The sequence below is a fragment of the Lolium rigidum genome, chromosome 5, assembly GCF_022539505.1.
Source record: "Lolium rigidum isolate FL_2022 chromosome 5, APGP_CSIRO_Lrig_0.1, whole genome shotgun sequence".
Taxonomy (NCBI): Eukaryota; Viridiplantae; Streptophyta; class Magnoliopsida; order Poales; family Poaceae; genus Lolium; species Lolium rigidum.
In genome coordinates, this window is record NC_061512.1 from 173,398,522 (window position 1) to 173,407,914 (window position 9,393).

At 48.3% G+C, this 9,393-nt stretch overlaps 1 protein-coding gene across 2 annotated transcripts; it reads right to left on the minus strand.

Annotated features, from left to right (window-relative positions):
• Nucleotides 1-4,581: 4,581 nt before the first annotated feature.
• Nucleotides 4,582-7,094, minus strand: LOC124654266. Of its 2 annotated transcripts, none has more exons than XM_047193280.1 (5): nucleotides 6,728-7,094; nucleotides 6,453-6,626; nucleotides 6,104-6,226; nucleotides 5,282-5,425; nucleotides 4,582-5,186 (listed from the first exon to the last, which is right to left on the minus strand). In XM_047193280.1, the coding sequence occupies exons 1-5, from the start codon at nucleotides 6,836-6,838 to the stop codon at nucleotides 4,731-4,733; spliced, it is 1,008 nt and encodes a 335-aa protein (XP_047049236.1). In that variant the 5' UTR covers nucleotides 6,839-7,094; the 3' UTR covers nucleotides 4,582-4,730. The 2 variants fall into 2 exon arrangements, with proteins under 2 accessions (XP_047049236.1, XP_047049237.1); XM_047193281.1 differs by having other exon boundaries at nucleotides 6,708-6,824.
• Nucleotides 7,095-9,393: the final 2,299 nt, after the last annotated feature.

Consider the following 9,393-nt stretch of genomic DNA (forward strand, 5'->3'; position numbering starts at 1 on the left):
TATGTCTAGCCCTTTGTTCTCGCTTCTGAATGATGACCTCAAGTTTGATATTGTTCTCGGGCCATAGGGTACAATGCAATCTTCACCATAAAATTCAGACATCACCTCCATCATGCGCCCTGTAAATGTTTTTTTGCAAGTGTTATATTAAAGGTTTTTGCAAGTTAATTATGTTGATGCTCAAGATACATATTTCTTCAATTTTATTGCGTACCTTTTTAACCTACATTGTCCCTTATTTTCATAACTTCAACTCTACCAAGTTATAAACTGATGCTAAACTAAATCACACACTACCGACATATTTTTTGGCTAAGTGGCGCACTGTACTCACCACATTTGGTTCTTCTTTTTAGATCACATGTTCATATAATTTTCCCAGTTGCATACACTGCACAAGTAAATTGCACACTACTATTTCCTAATTTGCATTCCACATGTGAACTTTTTTTTGGTTTCTTCCTCATGTTGATGTACTACTTAGTAGCATATATTACTACAAACTATAAGCTCAGTGAAGGCATAGAGGTTGGCATACAAACCTATGTCCAAGTTGCAGTTGTGAAGGCATCTTAGAAATTCTTTCTCATCTCTTGGAATTCCTCTGTGAGATCTCAAGTATTTTATCAAAGATGGTTTCACAATCATTGGATGGTTATGCTCTGCAATAAAATAAGTCACCTCCCACTTGTTATTAATCAATTTCACAAACATTCTTGCTCGACACTTTGTCTGCTTGATGGTTTCTCTCTTTCGCTTAACCCCAAACTTGTCAGGCGGTTTTTTTCTTTTTTGATGGTCCAGCCTTCCTGTTCCTCATCATTATCATCATCAAGCTCAACAGGGCTAACATCTTCGATAAAGGCCATTCTTTCTTGCTCCATTTGTTCCTCAGTTTTTGGTGCGCGATACTTGTTGCACACGAACTGCTCGCTTCTCAAGTTCATTTGTATGTGCTTTCTTTTTTGATGTATTATTCTTGATAGAGAATCCCAATTTTGCAAGCATAAGCATTGTAGTGAGCTCTTGCATCGCCTAGGGTATCAAATCGCATACCAAGAAAAGGTTCTTGAGGACTGGACAAAATTTCTTCGGTGATTCCAACCGCTTCTCCATCACTTCCACCTTCAAAGAAAATCGGGGTTGGTGGTGGTATCCGTAGGAAAAGTTGTTGTAGGGAAGCTTTGGTTTCCAGCGATTGCTCGCTTGCTCCCGTTGTGTTCATGTCCCTCGCCACTATATCTATCAGAATTAGCAACCACAGCTTCATGGACATCGAATCCGGGTCCCGAGATTTGCCTACAACTCGGTCTCCGGGACAGCCTTGAGTGCAAAATAGCGGTTCCACATCGTCCATTTCAACATCTTCTCGTAGGTGTAGCATTAAGATCCAAGCCGGACATCACGCGGAATGACAATCTAAGTTAGCTTTTCAGTTTTTTAACAAATAGAATTCCATGCTAGATATAGAAGTAATTTGGATACAAATGTCTCATTTGTGACAACATTCAGATTACTAGCAACTATATTGAATTTTTTCTTCTGTCATGATGCAGATAACTATGGTGGCAGGATGAGCAAAGAAGCTAAGAGAAAGGTTCCTACTTCGACACCCAAAGTTAGATAAGACAGATGCAGATAACTATCAGTGCTCAGATTTTGCAAAGTCAAGCTAGCTACTTTTTGCAAGTCAAGTCCTTTTTTGTTTGAGATTGAGTTGGAAAAAGATGTCTCCAGGAACATCTTCTACAATGCTTGATCTTAGGCTAGTTTCTAGTAAATGCAAACTACTACTCCCTCCGGTCGGATTTAATCGACGCGGAGGGAGGCCAGCGCATGCACATGATTAGTTGGTTTGGTGCCTCAATCTTTTGCGACCAGAGGTAGTACATATTATCATCCAACTGCATATATGTTGCAACTTGGGGGAGTTCAAACTTGCAACCTTTTTCTACTTGCACTCGTTACTATGATGCTTTTACAACTATGCACATCAACTATGTTCTCACAGGCATGTGTAGATTTTCTCTACTTCTTTTTGCAATCTACTTAGTTCTTTTTTCAACATACAAAAGGAGTTCCATTTTATCTGCACAGGGGGGGGGTAGAGAGATAGGGGGTAGGCTCCTGGGATTTTTGCTACTGGAAATCCCCTAGATTTTTGCTCCTGGGATTCCACAGATCTGGAGGATGCTCGAAAGCTGTAGGAAGCGAGGCTGGTGATTTATGTTTAAGAAAGTACCTTCTTGATCTGGAGGATGCACGAATTTGAAGCTTCAGATGCTTTGATTTGCCTGATTCAGGAAGTTTTCCTGGAGATTTGCAGGGAGGAAGACAGATCTGGGGGCCAACGAAGGAGGAAGAAGGAGGAAGGGAGGAGGAAGAGACCGTGGTGGACAAAAAGACTTGTTTTTTGTCTTGGATCTCAGGGCTGGTCGGTCCTTTGTATTTGGTCCGGGGCTATCTGGGCCCGAAATTCCCGCTCGGGAGACACGTTTCCCGCTCATTAATTGCCTCCTTTCCTTTTTTGGACGTGGGAAGATGGTCCCGGGGGAATCTTTCCTTAAATGGAAACGGGGGCTGGATCGGCCTACCAGGCCCCCGGGGGCTCGCTAGTCGCGTCCAAGTTTAAATAAATGTAGTGCATTTGGTTTTGCAGGTGAGCATGCAATGCGCGCGTGTGGGCAGTGATGGCGGACGTGATTAGAATCACACAAGTGAAGCGCGCGTATGTGAGAAGGCGAGGAAGGGAGCAAAGCGCTGGAATCAAGTGGACCGCTCGTCATTAATTCCTCCTCTTTTGTGTCGTGCAATCGGCAAAGCATGCCCACGCCCTTCTCGCCCGGGACGCCAGCACATGCCCCGGTACAGGAAAACGGGAGCAGCCGACGCACGGTCATTACTACGGAGTAGAAGCGGAAGGGAATCCCTCCTGGCTTTCTCTCGTTCGCACACGGTGGTAGACGTTTTTGATTTCCTACTTTTGCGCAAAAACTGCCACAGCTTCCAATTTCAGTACGCGCGCGCGCGCACGCTTTCGACTTCACCTCGTGCTCTCTTTCGCGCCTTCTTCCGCGCTCTTGCTGCCGGGGTCGTTCGCGGCCGCCGCATGATCCGCCACGCACTGGAACCGGCAGGCGATCGGCTTCGGCTTCCGCTCCTCGATCATCAGAGCGCGAAGGCACCGCTTCCTCCTCGGCGGCGCCGGGGCCGCCCCGCTGCCACTTGCTGCCTTGCGGCGGCACAGTTCTCGCCGGCTCCTTCGGCTTCTCCTGCGGCTCCTTGCTTGGCGCCACCACCACCGGCTTCTCGTGCGCGTTCTTGATGTCCACGCGCACCCCGGGGTCGCCGGAGCTGCACGTGCTCTCCTCCATCGTCGAGTTGTTCACGCCCTGCACGTTGCTGTTCACGTTCGCGGCCACCGACGACGATGGCCTCGCGGAGGACCCCTCCGGCTCGTTGGCGGTCCTCGGCGGAGGTGGCGCGCCGCTGGGCCCGTCCCCGAGGACCATGCTCGCGCCGACGTTGTGGCCGGCCAGCGTGATGACGCGGTACCCCTGGTCGGGCGGCCTTGGCGCCGGCGGCGTCTCGCGGCCGGCGAGGCTCTTGAGCCCGTCCTCGATCTCCCGCCGGTACGGCGCGCGTGCACCGTCGAAGAGGCGCGCCCTCGGGAAGCCGGAGATGGTGATCTTGGCGTCGTCGCCCCCGCGCCCACCGTCCCCGCTCGTGCCCGTGGCCGGGGGCGGCGACCTTGAGAGCGTCAGCTCCAGGTCAGCCACCGCCGTCCTGGCTCCCCGCGACCGCAGCGAGTCTAAGGCTTCGACAGCAATCGTGCCCGATTCATCGGACGAGTCAGCCTGGATGGGAATGTCTTCCTCCGCGTCGCGAGTTAGCGGAGCTCGCGGCGCAGTCTCCGCCGGAGCTGGTGGGGGTGGCGGTGGGCCTGGTGGCTGAGGTCGAGTCGAGGCTGGCATTGGCCGCGGCTGCTGGCGCCACGACCCCACATTGCTTCTGTAAGGAAGCCAGAACCGGAACGGCTGTGGCGGCACCGGCGGCACCGACGACGGCTGTTGTTGGCCGGACATGGCTGCCGCGCGGAGGTCGATCAATGGGCTGGATGGGAGGCAATGGTTATACTAGGTGTTAGCATCGGATCAGCGTAGGGTGGCAGTTTCATAGGGCTGTGTTGCCTTGAGCGTGTCAAGGAAAGAAAGGAATTGGAGGCTTTTCTTGGCTTGCAGCTCTGGAGAAAGAAGGATGGATGGATGTACCGGTTGCTTGCTTGCTTAACTCACTCACCCACAAGTTTCAAGTTTGGGCCAGGTTCAGAACTTGGCATCTGCTTCATCTAGTTGGCTTCAATTTTCATATAACTAATTCACAATAGTTCACATAACATCATTCTAAATTTGTTTGCCAGACAGATCAGTCGCGAGATTCAGTTGCCCGGGAAGTTCAGAATAAACTGCAGAGCAAGCAAGCCTATAGCAGGATAGCTTCTGACAAGTGGAATTTTATTCACATAATCGCTGAGACAGTTATAGTTCAACAAGCAACAACTATCGTAGACCACATCACAAATGACAAAACGGGGAACATGATGTTATTAGTAATATTGCATATACCACTGTTAATAATCCAAAACTCAACAAACACTACACTATCAACAACGAAATTGTAAGTACACACTAACTTGGTTGTAAACAATGACTCCATCCAGGCTTCACAGTTTATACTTCTTGTCTTGCCGATCTAAGAGAATTTCCATGTCGTCCAGATCTTCTCTGCTGCCACCGTTCCTTAATATCGCTACTCTGTTCTGTTAGGAGGTCACTACTAATATCACAGTTTTCTTCAGTATAGTGCTTGTTATCAACGTTGCTTGCCACACCCCGAAGCCGAGCGGTTTCCGCTATCAGGTCATTGACCAGCATCTCCGTTGTCTTCGCGGTAATTCCTCTCACATACCATGCAATGGGCTGTGGAGGTAAGATAGCAGGTTCAATAAGCTGATCCAAGGTGATGGCAGATCCAACTCTTCCTCTGCCAGCAGTACAAGAATCATATTCTTCCAGAGTATTTGGATCAAGAGGAAGGCATGCTTCCTTGTCAACAAATAGGGGCTCTATTTTCCAGCAACCCTCAAATTTCTTCATAAAACCACTTCTTCCTTGTTTGAACTTAACCTGCAATGTATTAAGCACGAAACCACACATTATGATATCAGGCAACATACAACATGTGTTGACCAAAGGCTAGTGGAGAAGTTCCATGGTTATACAGTGTGATTTCTTCTGTTCTGATCCACAAAAACATGAACTGACAAGATGCCAGACCACCAGAGGAATTTCCATATGGCTGCCTGCTCCACTTCAACGACCTGCCTTGATCCTTCATCAAGCAAGACCTTCCTTGATACCACTTCCTAAAAATTAGAACAATATCATGTGCATGAGTTTGATGCTCCTGGGTAAGATAACTCGGTTTCATTTCACCGTAACAGCAATTCCTCGGGTCGTTTTAGCTAGCAGAAGCAACCAAATTTGGAAACACATACACACACATGCTGTATGGGACATCAATTTTCTGTTATACTATTCAAGGACTGGACTAGATATTCCATCCAAACTATAAAGAAAACACAGGACACATCAAATATCATATTGTCATTTGACAAAAGAATAGACTTGGGGGTACATTTGCACCACTATTCTGAGTTCTGATCAACAGCTTAAATTAGATCTTGAGCTAGTTAATGGACCTCCAAGAATAGTACGAGAAGTAAACATAGTCCAGCATTTTTGGGGGAGTAATGACTACGCTACAAATAAATGGATTACATCAGAGACCTAATTTGCTATGGACAATCACATACAGCAGACAATGACAGAGTGACTTGCACTTATAACTAGAAGAACCATTAATAAACTGAAATCGGACACAATAAATTGTTTCCATTATTCATGGAAACTCGATTCTAAGTGATACAAAAATTTCAATATGTCCATATTAGATAACAATTAAAAACAGGGTTGAAGTATCAGATAGTTCACTTGACAAACACAAGCTTGGCAATTCTGAATAAGAAAAGATCTGTACATACCTTAATATTTTTGAACACTCTTTTGTTCTCAGGATCAATTATAATGTTGTAAACTGCATCCGGTGGTAATCCTGCCTCAAATCTCAAATTAAGATTGCAGAGAGAGCCTTGTGGCACAGTGACCTGTAATTGTGAAGATTTGCTACTGTAATATCAGGGGATATCAAAATAATTAAACAATCTTGAACTTATTATGATCTACTGGCACATCAAACTAAGGAATGTTCCAATAAGAAATTTAACTCGTCTGATGTCCCAACACAATTTGTCTTTTCGGATAAAAGACCATTTATTAACTCGCAAGCATCCCTAGCCGAGGCATGTAATCCTCCTATTACAACTCATTTACCTTGATTTCTGGAGGATGATCAGTCCAAATAGGGTCATTTCTCCAAGCCTGGAGCTGCTTCTCCAATCTAACATCTGCAGCAGCAGCACTACATAATCCCCTGACCTTCTCTGACGACATTTGAGCCTTGACATCACCACCGCCGCCCGTCTTCAAGAAACGCCCCAAATGCAGCTATTACAAGACCCAAACTGGCAAAAGTTACTTACATTTGCGCGAATAATGTCGATCGCGCGAGAAAAGGAAATTCTTTACCTGATCAAGAAGCAACCAACCTTGAGAGAGTTCTGAATCTTATCCGGGATCTGCATGAGGCTATCGACAGGTCTGTGCAGCCAGCCAGCCGTCCGGAGGCTCACCCCCGGGTCTTGGTTACTGCTTCCCATTGGAAGGCAAAAACAAAGCCCGCTCGTCACGCCCTGGAACAAGATCTAACAAACCTCGGAGGAAGGAAATGGACGAACTGGGGCTCGAGTGATGTGGCGATTGGCTCCGGAATGGACGGACCGGCAGAGGAAGAAGCGAAGAACAGCCGCTCCGGCGATTCTTTGGTTCGGTTTGCGGTGATTGATTTGGGATGGGGAAGGGATGAAGCCAATTGGAGCACGAGCGAGACCACGCGAAGTTCCGGAGAGCCCGTCCTTTTTCATGGCCAGTTCATCCAATCGCAATCCCCAAATACTACTAGTACTCCGTATTTTTTTTTCCGACGAACAGTCACCCACAAGCATTGACTAACAATTTTTTTTTGACTAACTACATAGTTGGCTGAAAGATTCTCTGGCGTTGGGTTGGCCTGATTTTTGCAAAAAAATTATGAACCAAGGACTTGTGTAGTTTGCATACTAGGTTTGCCAAATTTCACACTTCGAGAAGATCTTGCCGCACTTTCCGAGTCAATGACAAGTGGGGTGGGGCATATACTGCATTGACAAAAATCTTGCCATAAGTGAGGGCATGAACAATGGTGGCATACACAATTAATTGCTCCATGTAAAAAAGTTGTCAAAAGCAATATGGTGAATTGTATCTCTCCAATGGAAGCTACAACTTTAGTTTAATAAAAAGAGAAGGGACCCCACAAATATGACACTATATATCTCTTTCTCTCTCCAAAAAGCATGATTTTAAGGCTTAAGATCACACTCCCTGAAGAGGAGGATGCCTCCTTATCCGAACCTACTTTGGACCACCCGAACCTAGCTAAAGGTGTGAGGCAGTACCTCTAGGGCAGTGCATTGGGCATGCCCTAAGAGCATCTCCAGCCGTGTTCCCCGAAGCGCTCCCGAACGGCCCCAAATTTAGCGTTTGGGGACGTTGCTCCCTAGCGCGTCCCGCAAACATAAATTGATTTTTTTTTAAATTTAATCGAAAAAGTTAAATTCATTCAAACTTGCTATATATTACATAGATTTGAACTAAATTCGATGAAATTTAAACCTAAACCCTAATCTAGTCGTACTAACGGTGGCCAGAGGGGTGGTAGTACTGGCGGAAGCTGTATATGCCGTCATCGATAACGTCCTGCTAGCCGTGCTCGCCGGGCTCATCGCCGGGCTCGTCCTTCACCCCGCCGATGGGCCCAGCTTCGTCGTCGTTGGTGAGGTCGACGAGCGGCATCCCAGCGGTGCGGATGGACATGGAGACGCCCCGTCGATGTCGCCCCTCCAGGCGTCCTTGTCGTTCAAGGACACCATGTACGCCGCGTGCAACCCTAGGCAGTCCTCGAGGTCGTCGCTGTTGGCAATGAGGCGCTGCCGCCGCTCGTACTCTGCCATCTGCGTGGCCTTTGCGGCTTCCTTGTCGTCCTGCTCTTCCTTCACCTCCGGCTTCCGAACGAGGAGGGCGCCGCCAGCGCGCCTCTGCTGTTGCCACACTGGTTCGCGGATGGTGATGCTAATGCTGCTACCATCGCGCAACTGAGCGGGAGGTGTCGCGTACTCGGGCTCCTCCTTCACCTCGCGCTTCGGCACGTTGTACGGCATGGCGCGGTGCGAGGAAGGCGTCGATCACGATGGCCCTAAGAAGTAGAGTTCGAGTAGGACGAGTACGTATTCCTCGGTTTCCAGCGCGCTGAAGCTGCGAGGAGATGGCGCCGGAGAAGGTGGCATCTCCAACCATGCGGCGCCGATGTGGATGACATCGACGACGGCCGAGAGGGTGCGCCCAGGAACGCCCCAGAAAAGGACACGCCCCTTGATACGTCTCCGACGTATCGATAATTTCTTATGTTCCATGCCACATTATTGATGTTATCTACATGTTTTATGCACACTTTATGTCATATTCGTGCATTTTCTGGAACTAACCTATTAACAAGATGCCGAAGTGCCGACTGTCGTTTTCTGCTGTTTTTGGTTTCGAAATCCTAGTAAGGAAATATTCTCGGAATTGGACGAAATCAAAGCCCAGGGGCCTATTTTCTCACGAAGCTTCCGAAGTCCGAAGGAGAGACGAAGAGGGGCCACGGAGGGGCCACACCCTAGGGCGGCGCGGCCCCCTTGGCCGCGCGGCCCCGTGGTGTGGGGCCCCCGTGCCGCCTCTTGACCTGCCCTTCCGCCTATAAAAAGTCTCCGTGACGAAACCCCCAGCACCGAGAGCCACGATACGGAAAACCTTCCGCAGACGCCGCCGCCGCCGATCCCATCTCGGGGATCCAGGAGATCGCCTCCGCACCCCTGCCGGAGAGGGGAATCATCTCCCGGAGGACTCTACGCCGCCATGGTCGCCTCCGGTGTGATGTGTGAGTAGTCTACCCCCGGACTATGGGTCCATAGCAGCAGCTAGATGGTTGTCTTCTCCCCATTGTGCTATCATTGTCGGATCTTGTGAGCTGCCTAACATGATCAAGATCATCTATCTGTAATTCTATATGTTGCGTTTGTTGGGATCCGATGAATAGAGAATACTTGTTATGTTGATTATCGAAGTTATATCTATG

Excerpts from the sequence above, each read along its gene's own strand:
- LOC124654266 (XM_047193280.1), bottom strand. The coding sequence starts at position 6,838 with ATGGGAAGCAGTAACCAAGACCCGGGGGTGAGCCTCCGGACGGCTGGC. Across the intron at positions 6,627-6,727 it reads AGATTCAGAACTCTCTCAAG|CTGCATTTGGGGCGTTTCTT; the intron begins GTTGGTTGCTTC and ends GTCTTGTAATAG. Across the intron at positions 5,426-6,103 it reads GAGTGTTCAAAAATATTAAG|GAAGTGGTATCAAGGAAGGT; the intron begins GTATGTACAGAT and ends TCTAATTTTTAG.